The 19,426-nt window shown below is 35.7% G+C and overlaps 1 protein-coding gene across 4 annotated transcripts in view; it reads left to right on the forward strand.

Annotated features, from left to right (window-relative positions):
* Positions 1-19,426, forward strand: part of LOC116641645 (E3 SUMO-protein ligase RanBP2) — an 81,523-nt gene that overhangs the window by 26,445 nt on the left and 35,652 nt on the right. For all 4 annotated transcript variants that reach the window (XM_032419451.1, XM_032419452.1, XM_032419454.1 and 1 more), the window contains exons 2-10: positions 1,819-1,886; positions 3,351-3,462; positions 3,953-4,105; positions 9,911-10,141; positions 10,469-10,614; positions 12,317-12,509; positions 15,885-15,972; positions 18,007-18,216; positions 19,164-19,345. In XM_032419451.1, the coding sequence (XP_032275342.1) occupies positions 1,819-1,886; positions 3,351-3,462; positions 3,953-4,105; positions 9,911-10,141; positions 10,469-10,614; positions 12,317-12,509; positions 15,885-15,972; positions 18,007-18,216; positions 19,164-19,345 (1,383 nt within the window). The remainder of the gene's footprint in view (positions 1-1,818; positions 1,887-3,350; positions 3,463-3,952; positions 4,106-9,910; positions 10,142-10,468; positions 10,615-12,316; positions 12,510-15,884; positions 15,973-18,006; positions 18,217-19,163; positions 19,346-19,426) is intronic.

Below are 19,426 nucleotides of genomic sequence, written 5' to 3' on the forward strand. Positions count from 1 at the left end.
GGTTTGATTAAAAAGGAAAAATTGAAACACTAAACAATGGGGATTAAATTATTATAGTCCATCTGCTGTCTAGTCTACCCTAGATAATCACTTCTTCACCTTATTAGGTTTCTGATCAAATGTCCCCTTAGTAGTAAGACCTTTCCTTACAACTCTCTTATTTTATAAAACATGATGCCATTGTCTGTGCCCTACCACCATTACCAGCTAAGAAAGAAGAAACTCTGCCAACTAAACAGGCAGCAATGTTAGGATTCCTCTGATTTGTGAGATGAATACTGATTTTAGCTTTGTTAAAATGTGGTGTACTGTAAATAGTTGATGAAATACTATAAAATAGCACTCTTTTCTGCTCCTCTATGCAGGCTTCTTGAAGACAGATTTTTTTGTGTGTACTACTCGTTTCCCAGTGCCTATTGTAGGCACAATGAACAAATCCTAAATCTGCATTTTTTTAGAAATAATAAATGAAAACATACTGCTTTGTAGACTTCTTTTTTCACTTAATATGTTGTTTTTTTTCTGTGTCCTTGTTATAGTTTTCAAAAATTAGATGTTTGATGGCTGTGTACTCTTATCATGTGTGTATAACATCTGGTGTGTCCCAGGATCTTAAATTTTGGAACTCACTGAAATAAAAGGCCAGGGTGTAGACTTGGTTTATTACTGGAAGAATTCAGCTTTTATTTCTGCCTTTTTAATTCCTTGAGTGTAAAATACTGATCTGTAGAGAGAACAGCAAACAGTACCTGGACCAGAGAGTCCCCCATGCTTTAATGGGTTGGAAGTACTTGCCCATAAAGACTTGAATATGGCAAGAGAAGTTTTTAGTATACCTCACCTCCCCTAAGAAAGCAGGTTTCTGTCTGTTTAGTTATCTGTAAAATGAGAGAGTGGCACCATGTGTTTTTTCAGCTTTTGTGCTGATATAAATTCTTTTTTTTTTTTTTTTTGTAAGATTTTATTTATATGAGAGAGAGAGAGCATGAGCAGGGCAGACGGCGAGGGAGAAGCAGGCTACCTGCTGAGCAGGGAGTCCGACACAGGACTCGATCCCAGGATCCTTAGATCATGACCTGAGCCGAAGGCAGACGCTTAACTGACTGAGCCACCCAGGCGTGCTGCTGATAAAAAAATTTTTTTTAAAGATTTTATTTATTTGATAGACAGTGAGAGAGGGAACACAAGCAGGGGGAGTGGGAGAGGGAGAAGCAGGCTTCCCGCTGAGCAGGGAGCCCGATGTGAGGCTCGATCCCAGGACCCTGAGATCATGACCTGAGCCAAAGGCAGACGCTTAACCGACTGAGCCACCCAGGCGCCCCTAAATTTTTTTCTTAATTAATTTTATTTTATTATGTTAGTCACCATACATTACATCATTAGTTTTTGATGCAGTGTTCCATGATTCATTGTTTGCATAGAACACCCAGTGCTTCATGCAATACGTGCTCTGCTTAATACCCATCACCAGGCTAACCCATCCCCCCACACCCCTCCCCTCTAAAACCCTCAGTTTGTTTCTCAGAGTTCGTAGTCTCTCATGAGCTGCTGATATATAAATTTTTAATTTTTGATGTTGTCTTGTCTTGCTGTTCTTAAATTTATTTTTAGTTTTATGATGAGAATTATAAAACATGGAATCATGACTTTTACAACATACATGCATGTCTGCAGGCAGTTTTTTTCCTACCTTTTAGGTGAACAAAAATTAAGTATGTTAATACTAACCTTATTAGGGCAGATTTTTAGTTCTGTGAAAACTTTACAGAATTCAAAATATGAAAAGTTAAAAGAACCCTTAATTTTTTTTTTTTTTAGAAGTCAATGAAAGGATTCTATTTTGCAAAGCTATACTATGAAGTTAAAGAATATGATCTTGCTAAAAAGTAAGTACCAAACTGTAAACATGCTTTAGTTTTCTAAAGTCATTTCCCCCCCCTCATATTCTTACTTGAAATGGGTGAGAAAATACTATGTTTTTTTAAAAGCAGTTCTTCCTAAGTATGTCCTGGAAATAAGGTATTATATCACTTCAGACTGATATAAAGGACTGGCCTCAATTCCATGGAGGTTGAGCCTAGAATGAGTATTTTCTGCCAGCCTGCTGCTTGTTTATACTTAGGGCAAGAAATCATTTGGTTTAAAACACTTCAAAGGAATAAAAGAGAACCATGCTTATTTTTAATTTCTTCCTGGTTAGATATCTGGTACTTTAATCAGCTGGAAAAATACCAATGAATACAAAATTAAACTGTGATTTCTGGGCAGGAGAATAGCTTGTGTAAAAGATCTTCAATTGACTCAATAGGTAACACTCTGAGGCTTTGTCTCACCTCTAAGGCCAAGAAGGTTGGTGATCTGATTTCCTGATTTAGAGTGGCTTAAAGTAGGAAATTAGGAGGGAAGGAGGCAGGCAGGCAGGCAGGTAGGTTAAAGGCATTTATGGGAAGATGGAACTGCTGATAGGTAAGGAAATGGTAACACCTTTATTTAACTAGCAGCAATGGGGCTGTCAGTCTTGTTCCTTTTCTTTTTTTAAGATTTTTATTTATTCATTTGAGACACAGAGATAGAGCATGAGCAGGGAGAGAGGCAGAGGGAGAGGGAGAAACAGGCTCCCCGTCGAGCCAGGAGCCCGATGCGGGGCTGGATCCCAGGACCGTGGGATCATGACCTGAGCCGAAGGCAGAAGCTTAACCATCTCCGCCACCCAGGCGCCCCAACAACCTTGTTCCTTTTTAATATGACCCCTTTTCTTCCAGTTTTGGTCTTTGGTTAAAATATATATTTACATATTTATTTATAATTTTATTGAGCCTAGGAGATGGTTATTTTCTATCTGTTAATTTGATTTAAGAAGTGGAAATTACCTACATTTGTTAGTTTTTTAGTAATTTTTCCTCTGCTCTGTTTTAGCTGGGAACAGTACTACTATTAAATATTATTTTCTTGTTTAAAAGGTGAATAGTACAATAAAAAAAGGTAAATATTTACTGTAATCTTTTTTTTAATTTCTATGTAAAACGGTAGTGCTTTATCAAAATATCAGGAAAAAGTAATTTATGCGTTCATTTCTTATGTATGGGTAGCATTAGAAAAAACATTTGGTAAGTGTAGTATTTAATGGTAAAATAAGTATATTGTCAATTTTGTATGTATGTGTTTATTCTTTTTATGGATGCTTTTGAGTTTTCTGCATATTCTAGTTTAGTGGTAGTCAATACTTAGAATAACAATATGGATTAGTTTAGTGGTTGCTTTGGTTTAAGATGTACTCTTCAGGTTGGGATTAAATACAGTTCTGAATGTGATAATTTAAAGATTATTTTTGTATTATTATTTTTTAACAGATACGTATCTGCATATATTAATGTGCAAGAAAGAGATCCTAAAGCTCACAGATTTCTTGGTCTTCTTCATGAAGTGGAGGAAAATACAGACAAAGCTGTTGAATGTTACAAGGTAAACTGTTTAAGATTAAAATATAGCCTTTGCATAGTCACACACATGATGCCCAGAGTAATTTATATAATAAATAATTTAAATATATTTTATGAATGTCATAAAAATAAGCATTGGTATGATAGTACTATTAAGCAACGTGGATTAGAATAGATCTTTAATTATTTGGCCCAAAGTAGACTAATTTAATCATTAAGTTAGCACTTGTAAAAGAAGATTAACACCTATAAATTCTAAGACTAACATGGTTTGAAATGCTGTTCTTATAAGTGTGGTTTTCTTTCTTTTTGGGGAGCACTTACCTAATAAAAACATAATTTTTATTTAATCAGCAAAAAAAAATTCCAAGACACTTTGATTTAAACAACTTTGAAATACCATGTTGTCATTTGGAAAAATTTTTAATGTGGACAGTGATAAATTTTTAACTTTTATTTATATGTGAGTGTAGGTACTTTAGGAATCCTAATTTATTATTTTCTGGTTTCAGCGTTCAGTGGAATTAAACCCAACACAAAAAGATCTTGTTTTGAAGATTGCAGAATTGCTTTGTAAAAATGATGTTACTGATGGAAGAGCAAAATATTGGGTTGAAAGAGCAGCTAAACTTTTCCCAGGAAGTCCTGCAATTTATAAACTAAAGGTAAAAACAGAACAAAGCATAGTAAAAACAGTGGGGAAAACTTAAGACACAACCATTTCTAATATTTGGAATTTAAATGACTTTTCACTAGCAGACCTTAAACCAGTATGTTTGGGAGTTGGTGGGAAATGGTTGAAGGTGGTCAAAAGGTACAAACTTCTGTGTATAAAATAAATTCTGGGGATATGATGTATAGTATAGTGACTATTGTTAACCATACTGTGTTGTATATTTAAAAGTTGTGAAGAGAGCAAGTAGATCTTAAAAGTTCTTATCACAAGAAAAAAATTTTTTTTAAAGATTTTATTTGAGACAGAGCACGTCTGCACTCACTCATGAGCTGGGGGGAGGGGCAGAGGCAGAGGGACAAGCAGACTCCCTGCTGAGGGCAGGGGGAGAGGGAGAAGCAGGCTCCCTGCTTAGCAGGGAGCCTGACATGGGGCTTGATCCCAGGACCCTGGGATCATGACCTGAGCCGAAGGCAGACACTTAACCAGCTAAGTCACCCAGGCACCCCAAGAAAAGAATAATTTATAACCATATGAAGTGATGGATATTAAACTTACTGTGGAAATCATGTCACTATATACATATGCTTAAATCGTTATGTTGTATTCCTTAAATAATACAATGTTATATGTCAATTTTATCTATAAAAAATGGCAGAACAAAATTTTTTCCTTCAAAACCTTTCTGAACATATGCCGTTTTATTAGGCACTATTATGTTATACAAATAGTATCACATTTACCCTTATGAAATGATTAATATAGGGATTTTACGGTTTTGTAGCTAGATGGTAGAATTAGGATGGATTTATTTATTTATTATTTAAGATTTTATTTATTTAACAGAGAAAGACCCAGCAAGAGAGAGAACACAAGCAGGGGGAGTGGGAGAGGCAGAAGCAGGGAGCCCGACGCGGGGCTCAATCCCAGGACCCCAGGATCATGGCCTGAGCCACCCAGGCTCCCCTAGAGTTAGGATTTAAATTGAGCTCTGTCTGATATAAAATTTTTGCTTCATTGGGTGAAAAGGATGACAATTTAGGTTTATTATACAGGTTTTTAAGAACTGTTATCTAAAAAAGCATTGGGGTGCCTTGCTGGCTCAGTCGGTAGAGCATGTGACTCTTGATCTCCAGGTTGTGAGTTTGAGCCCCACGTTGGGTGTAGAGATTACTTAAAAATAAAATCATTCTAAGAAAAAATATGGAAAGGATTGTGTTAGGGGACAGTGAAATTTTCAAGTAGAAGATAATAGTTTCTCCAGTATGTTATAGATAATTACTAAAAAATAATAGGAAGTTTTTGCTAATTTTTGACCAATGACCAATTCTAATGGTTATTTTTTTACTGAGTAAAATATAGTTTACTTAAGTAACTCTTGGAGAAAGTCTTTCCAAATTTTCTAAGCAAACAGAATTTTAAGTGTGTAGTTGACCCTTGAACGATGTGGGGGCTGGGGCCACGACCCCCTGTGCAGTTGAAAATACTCATATAATTTTTTTTAAGACTTCATTTTTTTAAGTAATCTCTACACTCAGTGTGGGGCTCAAACTCAAAATCCTAAGATCAAGAGTCACATACTCTACGGACTGAGCGCCAGGAGCCCCTGCATAGAAGTTTTAACTCCCCAGAACTTCATTAATAGTCTCCTGTTGACTGGAAGCCTTAACATAAACAATTAACACTTGTTTTGTAAGCTGTATGTATTATATACTGTATTTCTACACTTAAATTAGAGAAAAGAACATGTTAAAATTATGAAGAGAAAATATATTTACAGTACTCTACTATATTTGTTGAAAAAAATTCTACAAAAATGTAGAACTACATTTCAAACGTATATTGTTCAAGGGTCAACTGTATATTGTTTTTTAATGGCTCCCCCACCCGCATTATACATGTTTGTGTACATATACATATAAGAATTTTTTTTTATTTTGTTTTAAATTTTATTTGAGATAGAGTGAGTGAGCATGAGTGGGGGGAGGGGCAGAGGGGCAAGCAGACTCAGCTTCTAAGTGTGGAGCCTGACTTAGGGTTCAATCCCAGGACCCTGAGATCATGACCTGAGCTGAAGTTAGACATTTAACCGACTGAGCCACCCCGCACCACAGTAAAATTTATTTTAAAGTAATTACATTTTTCACAAGAAGTTGCAAAGATTGTACAGAGAGGTTCTGTGTATATGTCACCCAGCTTTCCCCAGTGGCTACATGTTGCATAACTATAGTACAATATCAAAATCAGTAATTTGACATTGGTATAATGTGTGTGTATAATTTTTCATTTTATCACATGTATAGATTGGTGTAACCACCACTGCAATTAAAGTACAACACTGTTCCATCATCACAAACATCTCCCTTCATGCTGCCTCTTTTATAGTCCTACCTACCCTTCTTCCTGTCATTCTTAACCTCTGGGAACTACTAATTTGTTCTCCATATTTACAATTATGTAATTTCAAAATGTTATATAAATGGAATCATGCAATAGGTGGCCTTTTGATGTTAGGTTTTTTTCGTTCAGCATAATGCCTTTGAGATCAATCCAAGTTGGGTGTATCAGTAGTTTGTTCCTTTTATTGCTCAGTAGTATTTCCACAGTTTAACCATTTACTTTTGATGGACATTTTGGTTGTTTCTATTTTGGTTGTTTTTGGCTGTTATAAATCTCATATGAACAAGTGTGCACAGATTTTAAAATCTGAGATATTTTTAAAAACCCTAGAGGTAAATACCAGTAACATCAAGTTTTCTTGTTTCTGTAATAAGCAGCTGGGTTTTAAATATTAATCTAAAATGTCAGGTCTAAGTATATAGATTTCTTTACCTTTGTGTTAACCTCAAACATAATTTCCTATTGGCCTTGACAATCCAATTCATTTGATGACAAGGACATTAAGGAACATATATATTGATAGGAGTTTATTTTTCTTGTAAAATAGCTGCTTCTGAAGGATGTTGATTTTCTTTAGTAACTTTATTATTTATTTATTTATTTTTAAAGATTTTATTTATTTATTTGAGAGAGAATGTGCACGCCTGCGAGCATGAGCAGAGGGAGTGGCAGAGGGAGAAGCAGACTCCCTGCTGAGCAGGGAGCCGGATGCAGGGCTCCATCCTGGGACTCTGGGATCATAACCTGAGCTGAAGGCAGACGCTTAACTGAGCCACCTAGGCGCCCCTCTTTAGTAACTTTATTTATTTATTTATTTTAAAAGATTTTTATTTATTTATATAACAGAGTTAGAGAGCGTAAGTAGGCAGAGCGGCAGACAGAGGGAGAGGGAGAAGCAGGCTCTCGGCCGAGCGGGGAGCCCGATGCGGGGCTCGATCCCAGGACCCTGGGAGCATGACACGAGCCGAAGGCAGTCGTTTAACCGACTGAGCCACCCAGGCGCCCCTCTTTAGTAACTTTAAAGACACTGGTCTCTAGGAGTGCCTAGCTGGCTCATTCAGACCTGCAACTCTTGATCTTGGGGTTGTGAGTTTGAGCCCAATGTTGGGTGTAGAGATTACTTAAATAAAAACTTAAAAAAATACACTGTTGTCTAAAGCTAAACCTTCCTTATATTAGATTTTGCCCCCATTTCTTGAAATTGAAATGCATGAGACTCATAACTGTTAAGTAGAATAATTCTGTTTCTCCTAAAAGTTAAGGCTTACTTAAGGTAAATCGTTTTTTGGTATTTGTTTTAATGAATGGAAATATTGGTGAGAGGGCTTTTTCTCTTGAATATGAGAGTAGAGTTTTTGAAAAGCACCCATGAAGGTGTTGATCTTTTACTTACAAATTTTTTTGGAATATTTATTTTAGAGAAAGCGTGAGTGTGCCAGTGGGGGTAGGGGCAGAGGGAGAGAGAGAGACTCCAGCAGACTCCCTGCTGAGCGCGGAGCCTGTCATGGGCCTCAGTCTCATGACTCTTGAGATCTTGACCTGATCTGAAACCAAGAGTCAGATGCTCAACCAACTGAGCCACCCAGGCGACCCACAAATTTTTAAACTTATAAGTAAAGTCTAGGTTTTTTTTGAAGATCTAGAAAGGCCAAGTGTAAGTTTATGGAAATGATGTAAAAGAAGGAGAGAGATTGGTGAAGGAGAGGGCAGTGAAACAGCACTAATGGAGAGCTTGGTCTTTGCTGTGGGGAGAGAGCAGTGAAAAGGTGAGTACAAGTTGATAAGGTAAAGTGGAATGATGGCTTCAGTTTTCTCAGTGAAGAGTGAATTGTGATCATAAGTTGAAAGTGTTGAAGGAAAGTGGGAAATGTGAGGAAAGATGAAGAGTATGAAGTAACCTTTTCAGGGAATGGAGAATTTGAATCTATATAGATAGAGGTCATATATAATTTTGTTCTAGGCATTACCAGTTTGGAGACTTGAGATTATGAAAGTTAGTTAGCCTGGTTGTGATCTCCCCAAATTCCCGAATGCCCTACCCCCAATTGCTCAACTGTTAGTGTATAGATAGGCACAGAGAAAGCAGTTGGTAGGGTTTTTCTAAGGAAAGGTAGAGGGAATTAATTGAGGGGATTAGTAAGCAAACAGTAATTATGGATATTAGGAATTAGGACATTTTAGCTTGACAGCGAAGGAAAATATGTGTTCTATGGAAAATTAAAACCTGGTGATATGAGTATATTAACAGAAGCTTTTTTTTTTTTTTTTAAGATTTTTTATTTATTTATTTGACAGAGACACAGAGAGAGGGAACACAAGCAGGGGGAGTGGGAGAGGGAGAAGCAGGCTTCCGGCAGAGCAGGGAGCCCGATGTGAGGCTCGATCCCAGGACCCTGGGACCATAACCTGAGCCGAAGGCAGACGCTTAACGACTGAGCCACCCAGGCGCCCCTTGACAGAAGCTTTCTTTCCATGTGGTAGAGACAAATATATGTGGCAGTGAGGGCATGTGTGCCCACAGTGAGGTGAAAGAATAAGAGAGGTATAATGATCTAAGTAGTATGACCAAAATACAGATTTTGAAGACCCAAGTCAATGCTAAGTGGATGGCTGAGACTGGAGTATAGAGCAAAGCCATGAAGATGAGGTAATTACCGAACCGAGTAGCCAGGCTATTGGGTATCTTTGTACATCTTTCCAATTGCTAATACTAGCGAGGGCTGTTAGGAAGGGAGTGTTTTATTCCAGTTGCTCATGAGGAGGAATGAATGGAAAAGCTGGATAGCATGTCCTTTGGAAGACAGGATTATAAGCAGGTGTGTGGGGGACATATGATTTGGAGGTGAGCAGTTTACTAACGCCACTTCTCTACTTGTATATAGGCTAGCAGAGAAAAGACCACCATGGCAGAGAAGTAACGGGGGTTATCTCAAGATAATACTCCATTTAGTTAAGGCTGGATGGTGAAGACTCTAAGATAGCAAAAAGAGTAGAAGCTTTAAAGTGGGAGCAGAGGGGGTAGGGGATTGAGTCAGATTTAGGGAGGTGCAGAACAATTTGGGGATAAGGACCCTGGTATGAGGATTGACTGGGGAGGCCTAGGCTTTTGGTGGTGACTGGGGTGTACAGGGATGTGGGGCAATAGTCCTTGCAGTCTGTGAGGTGTATATGCAACTGTTGCTACTGTATAATCCTAGATGTTTCTCTCCACATAAATTTCTTGAGGTTTAGTTTCTGGGCTGGGAGCTGCTCTCTTTTATGAGAGTTGGGGTATATAAGATGGTACTTCTGGTGGTAATTTACTAAAGCTAGACACGGTGGAATGGTGCTCATAGGAACCATGATGTGTTTAAACTTGCACTGGTATTTCTCTAAATGAATGATGCTTTTTTAATAGGAACAGCTTTTAGATTGCAAAGGTGAAGATGGATGGAATAAGCTTTTTGACTTGATTCAGTCAGAACTTTATGCAAGACCTGATGATGTCTATGTGAACATCCGACTAGTAGAACTGTATCGCTCAAATAAAAGATTGAAGGATGCTGTGGGCCACTGCCATGAGGCAGAGAAAAACATAGCCCTGCGTTCAAGTTTAGAATGGAATTCATGTGTTGTACAGACCCTTAAGGTAGGTAAAAACTCTTGGGTCTCTACACTTCTATATAGACAGTCAATATACATCCCTTTGTATTTAAGCATTGCTCTCTAGGACTTAAATTTCTTTCATTTATGTATAGCAACTGTGAAATGAACTTTTTACTAGGATGTTTTCAGTTTTATGATGGGTAGATTAGAGAGAAATTAAACTAATATATATATTTTTGGTGTTTTCATAGGCTGGTGTAAACATTAATATAGTTTTACAAGTATAGGGATGGGCAAAGTTTATAGGCATAAAACTAATTTGGTAATGCTTGATAAAGTTTTATAATTGAGTGTTTTTTCTACAAAATAGGAATATCTGGCATCTTTACAGTGTTTGGAGTCTGATAAAAGTAACTGGCAAACTACCAATAAAGACTTACTTCTGGCTTATGCTAACCTTATGCTTCTTACGCTCTCCACTAGAGATGTGCAAGAAAGTAGAGAATTATTGGAAAGGTATGTTGACTTAAGGAGAGTACTTCAGTGTCAATTATAGATTTTCTTTTTGTAGTGATTCAGCTCATTGGTGTAAACATCTTTACTGTATCGCTATTTCTGTAACGTACCCAGGGGTAATAGTTAATACAATAAACCACTTGGAATCTTATTTCTTTTGTGCGGATGTTATAATTGGTTTTGTATGACTTTGATTTTTAGAAAACTGTTATTCAGACTTGATTAAATTATTATAGTTATGTATCCAATGTTGGCATGCTTAATAAAGTCAATCCTGAAAATGTTCTATTTCATACTTTATTTCAAAAACAATATAATCTTGAGTGAAAATCAAAATAGACTTCCATCTGTCAGGTGTTGTAGTAGAAGTAGTTAGCATCACTAGTATTTCAGAAAACTCTTGATGTTTTAGCTTAGAAACAAGATAACATAATGTATGATTTTTCTGTTTTCCTAAATTTTGATTTTGAGGACTATATCTTCCACTTTATTAAGATAAATTTCATTGAACAGAAACATCACTTGGATTTGTATAAGAATGTTAGTTTAGAGCAGGGGTTGACTAGAGCTTGTAGGCCAGATATGGCTGACTGCCTGATTTTGTAAATACACTTTCATTGGAACACAGCTGTGCCTCTTGTTTTGTATTATCTATAGCTGCTCATATACTACAGTGGTGGAGTTGAGCAGCTGTGACACTGTGTGTCTGCAGCCAGATTAGTATGTGGCCCTATAGAAATAGTTTATCAATCCCTGGTTTAGACTGTCCATTTGTTTGAAAAGTAATTCTTGTTCCCCATCTGGTGTTAGGGGGTAGGGGGTAGTTTTCTTGAAGAATTTCTTAGTGTCCAAAGATAGTAGGGTAAGGGTAGCACCCAGAACCATTTTAACTTTCAGATGATTTTAGAAAATATTTAGGATGTTTTCTTTTGTACGACTTATATACGCAAACATTTTTGGTTACATGAGCAAATGAGGGTGGAAAAGACAATTTCTTAGTAGTACTGTAAAAATAATTTAAACTTCATGGATCCCCTGAAGGGGTCTTGAGAAACTCTAGGAGTTCCTGGAACTCACCTCCTATAAACCTACTTAGATAGAAATCATGCTTCACATTTCTATTAAATGTTGCTTTTCTTACAAAATGAAGTTCTGAGTACCATTTAGATTTAAAAGCACTAATTAGTACATTTACAAATAATAGTGAGGAATACAACTTAGGCCTGTAGTTATCTATATAGTAAGAGCAATTATGTTATTGATAACCTTAATATCTTATCAGTTATTTACTTATAATTTGAAAATGATGTGTCTAATATGAGAAATTCCAACTTCGAATTAAATAACGAAACCATGTGATCAAGAAGAAACTAGAAAATAGTTTTCCAGTTTTTGGTCAGTTATGAAAAATTCTCTATAGTCTGTAATCTTGTCATTTGATTTCCATCTTTTTTGTGATTGGAGGGCTGGAAATAACTGGAATAAGACCTTCTAGAGGTTAAGCTTGAAGTATAGGAAGTATGTGGAATAAAAATAAACACTAGATTCATAATTTATAAAGTAGAGAATAAGGATTATTAGTTTGTGGACGATGAAGTTTGGAATAAATTCCTTTGTTGATTTAATTTTTAATTAACACATGAAACCATGATTATTCACAATGCAGTAGGTTTAATACCTGTTTAACAATTTAATATTGCAGTTTTGATAGTGTTCTTCAGTCTGTGAAATCTTGTGTGGGTGGAAATGATGAACTCTCAACTACTTTCTTAGAAGTAAAAGGACATTTCTACATGCATGCTGGTTCTCTACTTCTGAAGATGGGTCAGCATAGTGAAGTGCAATGGCGAGCTCTCTCTGAGCTGGCTACATTGTGCTATCTCATAGCATTTCAGGTAAGCTTTTTCTAGTTTTGGGTGCAGTTGACATTTCACTGAGATTGTTGTATTTCACATGGAGGTGTGTCCTGATAAATAGTAAAAATATGAATAAATCTGTAGACTTGAAATCAAAATGAAATAACTTGATAGCTGAAAAATAATAAGATATATACAGTATTGGTGACGTGAGATAGATAACGTTGATGCATTGTTGGTGGCAGTCTGTATTGCTATGACTTCACTGGAAGACTGCTTTGAAGAGTTTGATTTTTTTACTCTGCCATTTCTGGAAATCTGTAATAAGGAAATGGTCTCAAATATGGGTAAAATTTGATTCAAAAGATGCGCATGCATAACTTGGATGGAAACCTAAGTAAGTAAATTTTTGGAGATGGTTTACATAAGCTATGATAGAAGAATGTGTTTACCATAAGCACTTCAGTATGTTAATTGAAACATATGTTAATATGTATATAACATTAATGATATATATAACATATAATAATATATTTATCTTTGAAAACATGGTTCCATTCTTTATACATAAAACATGACATGAAGGAAATATGCCAAAATGTGAATGATTATTTTTAGATGTTGAGATGCTGGCTATTATCCCTTCCCAATCTATTTTTGTAGTTTTAATGTTTTCTTTAGTGAGCTTGTGTTAATTCTGAAATGAGAAGAAATAAACAGTCTGCCAACACCCTGGCTTATAAAAATTATTGGTAGTTTCAGAGAACTGTCTTTTGCTTGAGGGAAAGAAAAAAGGATTCACTGGAGAATTACTTTTAGGGAAGGTTCTTCCTCCTAGTTCATATTATATTGATCTTTTTTAAAACATTTGATATTCAGCTCACAATGTTAAGTGTTCCTATTTGCTCAGCAGAAGCATTTAGGTTCATGAAGAATATATGTATTAGTGAAAATTGTGAAGTTAATGACGTTTGCTAATTTATGTAGGCACTAAAAGGTTCTTATGATTAATATTTTAAAGAATCTTCAAGTAGGTGACAGTTATTTTTAATGAAAATTGGAATCTATAAAATATTTTTAAATATATATGATTTTTAAAGTTAATACAGAGTAAAAACTAAATTTCCTTCTTAAACCATTCACTCATATCTTTTCTACCATTCACTCATCTTTTCTAACAGTGACTGTTACCAGTTTTTTTGACTATTTAGAAGTTTTTCTGCATATGCAAGCATAAAATAACACCCTTTCTTTACTTTTAAAAACTCTTTACCTGAGTGAAGGTATGCTTTATCTGCTGTCTAATATCTTGCTTTTTTCATTGTTTTTCCATTGTCCCGTTTCAGCATATAGACATCTACCTCATTCTCTCTTTTACTTACCACACATTTCCATTGAATGGATAAATATTGGAAACCTCTTCGATGGTTGAATTTTATATTATCATGTGTTTGTAAAGCTTAATTATCAAATGATTATAAGCTTACAGGGGAAGCATGGACTGGCATAGAGGTCCTAAAAAAACATGTTAGGCCAGCTTCTTTAATGGATTTTCAGACTCTTGATCAAGGGAATGCTGTGGTATTAGTATATCTGCATTTTAGCTAGGCATTAAAGTTTGTCTTGAAACCATTTAATTCTGATGAGGATGTGTTGACTTGGGATGATGTGACTGAGTGGATTTATAACTAGTCACAAGTGAGAGCTGTAAAAGGGGCCAGTTTTATGAATGGAGGTCAGTTTGAAATAAAAAATAATGGTCACATTTTGTTTCTCATTTTGTGTGCTCTTCAACATCCAGAGACAGAGTTTGCCATCATGTTTAGAAAATGTGGATAAAAGCATAGGTCAAACTAATGTTTCTAAAATTCAAAATTGGAAATTTTTAGATTCATAAGGAATATATTTCCTTTGAAAAATTAATGTCTTTGAAAAAGCGTATCGTACGGTTTAAAATTTTAGTGTGTAAGGGTATACTGTGAAAACTCCTTCCTACTTCTGTTCTTTCAGTCATTTACTTCTCTTTCCTGGAGGAATTAATGATATTAATTTCTTGTGAGTTCTTCAAGGAGTGTAAATATGCATATACAAGCAAATAGATAAGCACACACTGTCCTACTCCCACTTCCCTTAAAAAGATCCAGATAGAAACATTCTGTACATTCTATTTCCTTTGCTTATTTTCATGAAATAAATGTTGGTGATATTTCCATGTCAGTATAGAAAGGATAGCATGAGTATTGTATCCTCATTTATTTTGATGGTTTCATATCATTCCAGTGTATGGGTATACCATAGTTTTTTGTTTTGTTTTGTTTTGTTTTAACGAGTTTCCTAAAGCCAAGACATTAGGTTACTTTCACTTTTTTTGATATGCTACCTCAAATAATTTTTTTTTAAGATTTTATTTATTTGAGAGAGAGAGAGCAAGCAGAGAGAGTTGGCAGAGGGAGAGGGAGAAGCAGGCTCCCCGTGGAGCAGGGAGCCTAACATGGGGCTTGATCCCAGAACCCTGGTATGACCTCAGCCTAAGACGCTTAACCGACTGAGCCACTCAGGCTCCCCTCAGATAATTCTTTAATGAATAACTTGTGACAGTTCACATGTTTAAATTTATGGGTGAAATAAATTCTTGAAAGAAGAATCATTGTGTATCTATGCATTTATAATCTAGAGCTTTTGCCAATTTTCCAACCTCACAGAAGTTGTACCAAACTACACTCCCACTACCAATTAAGAAAGTCAGTGAAATTTAATAGCAGTTATTCCAGCCAACTCTGCATTACTTTTAGGATATCTCCAGTAAGTGACCCTTGCCTGTGACTATTTTCAGTGATAAACTTTCACTACTTTTCAAGATAGTCTATTGCATTTTTGATAGTTTGGGTCTTTATGCTTCTTTATGTGGAGTAAAATAGCATTTTTCAGCCTGTTACCTATTGGTGTTTTGTTTTGTTTTGTTTTGGTGCTATTTAAAACACTGAACTCTTCTTTTTATGAGATAATTTTCTTAATATCTGAAGGGAGCTATTGTGTTTTCTCTTCACCATTCTATTTATTCATCATTTTTCCAGTTCTTCTTCATAAGATATGGCTTGGAGTCCTTTTGCACTCTTGGCTGTCCCACTTTATCCCAGTGGTATCCCACATTATCCATGCTCTTTGAAAATGGGCTGTCTAGAGAATGGCACTAGAAAGTAATTTCTCAGAAGTTAGTTTTTGTAGGCACCTTTTACATATTATCTAAATTTCTTGATTCCCAGTTTTTTCCACTTGGAAAACTGCAATCCCAACTCAGTTTAACCATTGGCTTACTGTTCGTCATCAAAAAAGCACAGTGTAGTAGAAAGGAACATCTTACTATTGGAAATATGTGTATCACTAAATTAAGACTTTTGATTCTAAAATTACCAGGTTCCAAGACCAAAGATTAAATTAATAAAAGGAGAAGTTGGACAAAATCTGGTGGAAATGATGGCCTATGATCGTCTGAGCCAATCAGGTAATAGTAATGTTTAATTTTATTTTAAAAAGAAAAAAGGAAAATTTCTTTAGAGCACTTCTTATGATAATCTTCTGTCCTTTAGGAGATAATTTGTCATAATCATTTATTTCTCTTTACCATATTGGATGAGGGCAAGAGATAATAGAATTAGAAGAAATGTCTCCAGAAGGTAACAGATGTTTGATACTTTTTGCTCCTGGATGGAGAAACTCTTTAACCCCTCCTTTATCTATGCTAGAGCGTCCTTCTCAATGTTTTAAAGCACTTCCTGAACTAAGAATAATTAACTGATTGCCAGCCATTTAGCATCAGTAACTTATAAGAACCTGCTATGGGGAATATAAAGATGAAGAAGTCATGGATCTCTTATGAAACTGACAACATAGTAAAGAAGATGGAAGATACATACTTACATAGTGTTAGGCTTTTGGAATTTGTAAATTTATTCCCAGTTTTGACTATTTGAGATGGATCCTAAAGGTCTGTTGCATATAATCTGGTTTTGCTGAGGCAGAAACTTCATTGTTTGTGTAGCTAGCAAATCAAGCAATGAACCGAAGAAACATAATGCTTTAAGAAACAGTTTTGATATAAAATTGAATGGACTTTGTATAGAGCAAGTAGTAGTATTAAAGTTACCCTAAGCTTTGTCTGTAGTTTGGCTACTGGTCAGAGCATATATTGCTCCTCTATCCCACAGTTTGTTTTTTTGTGGGAGGTGGACTTCCAGTCCTTGAAGAAGTGACTGCATTTTTTTTCTTATGTCTCTCGTCTTCCTTTTCAAGGCTGTCATAAATGTTTTTGCGTAGTGTCAGTAAAATGAACTGTGTTTTAATGTCTTTGATCTGGACGTTCCTAAACTTGTTTGCAAATTTTCGGGGAGCTAAGTCTGATCTGACTGACCAGCAGAATTATTCCAAAGAGTGTTTTTTTTTTCCTTAAACAGCTTAATTGAGATGAAATTCGTATTGTATATAATTCATCATATAATCTATATAAGTGTACAACTCAGTGGTTTTTAGTGTGTTCACAGAATTGTGCAGCCATCACTGCAATCAATTTTAGAACATTTTCATCACCTAATGAAACCTCATAGCCATTAGCAGTCACTCCCCGTTTTCCTCCAAACCCTCTAGTCTTAGGCAACCACTAATGTTCTATCTCTTTTGATTTCCTTATTCTGGACATCTTATATAAATTAAATTACATGATACGTGGTCTTTCCTTTTGTGACTGACACTTCTACTTACCATAGTGTTTTCAAGATTTAGCCATGTTCTAGCATGTAGAACTTCATCCAAGGGAGTATTTTATTTTTTATTTATTTTTATTTATTTTTTAAAGATTTTTTATTTATTTTTATTTATTTTCTTAAAGTTTTTTTATTTATTTGACAGAGACAGTGAGAGGGGGAACACAGGCAAGGGGAGTGGGAGAGGGAGAAGCAGGTTTCCTAATGAGCAGGGAGCCCGACGTGGGACTTGATCCCAGGACCCTGGGATCATGACCTGAGCCAAAGGCAGATGCTTAATGACTGAGCCACCCAGGTGCCCCCAAAGGAGTGTTTTAAAAATAGAGTCCTCACCCCAAACCTGTGGAATCAATCTCTAGGAAGTGCAGCCTGAAAATAATTACTTTTTAAGAGCTTTTTCAAGGATGATTCTTCCCAGCTAGGTTTAAAAATCAGTCTATCAGATTAGAGAATTTGAGCTTGGCTCTGCTCTCCTGTGGCCACTTAAATGACACACTTTCCATCTAAAATGTAAATACCGTAAGTACTTTTGGCATTTTTCAGACATATTCTGGTCTTCTCCTTCCTTTCACTCTAGCATGTAGATAAAGATAACTGTTAAACCTGTAGTCTGTGTTCATTTTTTGCATAAGCACCCTTTTTGTTCAGTTGTGGTTGCTGGGTTGGAGGGTTAGCTCTGAGCTGATCATGTTTTTTCTCCTTAGGGTATATGAATGAAACTATTGAGAGATGTGAGTAAAAATCTGTTTTTTAAATGATGGAAATAATTTGTTTTTCAGGACACATGCTGCTAAACTTAAGTCGTGACAAGCAAGATTTTTTAAAAGAGGTGGTAGAATCCTTCGCCAATAAAAGTGGGCAGTCTGCTTTGTATGATGCTCTGTTTTCTAGTCAGTCACCTAAGGATAGATCTTTTCTTGGTAATGATGATATTGGAAACATTGATGTACAAGCACCAGAGCCTGATGATTTGGCTAGATACGATGTTGGTAAGTTGTATCTTCTAAAGTAAACATTTTGTATCTTAATCCTTTTATTTTAGGAGAATAAAAGCAAAAAGAGAAATAATCTCATAATCTTATTACCCAGAAATAATGACTTAATATTTCCCTGTATTCCTTTGAGGTATTTTTGTGGGGGTGGGTAGGATGGTGTGAGGGGTTAGTAATGGTAGTGGTGGAATGTTTTTCTCTAAATAGTTGTTTATACTGTACATGTGATTGTCTTCTTTCATGAATTCTCTCCCTGTTTATCGGTTTCTGAAATAACTACTTTATTGGAAATATAATTTGTTATATGAATTAGCCGTAATTTGCTTGCCACTTTTCACTGTTTGGCATCTAAGATGTTTTCAGTTTTTTCACTGTGAAAAATAAAGTAGCTCTATTTCAGATTTTTCCATAGAGTTTTCTAAAACCAGAATTACTGAAGTAAAGTTGATGAACACCTTTAAGTCTCTTGCAAATTGCCATATTGCCATAAAGGTTGTACCTCTATGCTTCCAAAAGCCCATAACCTTTTCAGTATTAAATTTCTTGTGGAAGAAAAGATCTGTTCACTATCCCAAGGGATTAATGTAGTGGTATCCCATTGTTTTAATGACTCTCTACTGAAAGGAAAATCCATTGTTAAAGGATTTCATACTGGGTGGCTTCTGTCACTACAGTGTTTTATTGAGCTCTAGTGATACCTTTTTTTTCTTAGATGGACTTGAAAGGAGCTCTTTTCATCATAACTGTTGGTATTAAAATTCCTAAACATGAAGTGTGACTACCTTTAGTAAGAACATGAGACTTTGCTTAGCATAAAACTTGCCCAGCTCTGATACAGAAAAGCAATTATAAAATTAAGATGCATTTATTGTGAGTAATTGGCAAAACTGATGGCGCAAGCAAGATTTCCAAAACCTCAAGCCAGTTTTTGTACTTTATTTCAGGTGCCATTCGAGCACATAATGGCAGTCTTCAGCACCTTACCTGGCTTGGCTTACAGTGGAATTCGTTGTCTGCCTTACCTGCAATTCGAAAATGGCTGAAACAGCTGTTTCATCATTTGCCCCAGGAAACCTCAAGACTTGAAACAAATGCACCTGAATCAATATGTATTTTAGATCTTGAAGTAAGCAAGGATTTTAACAAGTTAAATATTTTGAATTTTGTTTAATTTTTTTCTAACTTAAATTGATTTTTCTTTAAATAG

The sequence above is a fragment of the Phoca vitulina genome, unplaced genomic scaffold (genome assembly GCF_004348235.1).
Source record: "Phoca vitulina isolate PV1807 unplaced genomic scaffold, GSC_HSeal_1.0 scaffold22, whole genome shotgun sequence".
NCBI lineage: Eukaryota > Metazoa > Chordata > Mammalia > Carnivora > Phocidae > Phoca > Phoca vitulina.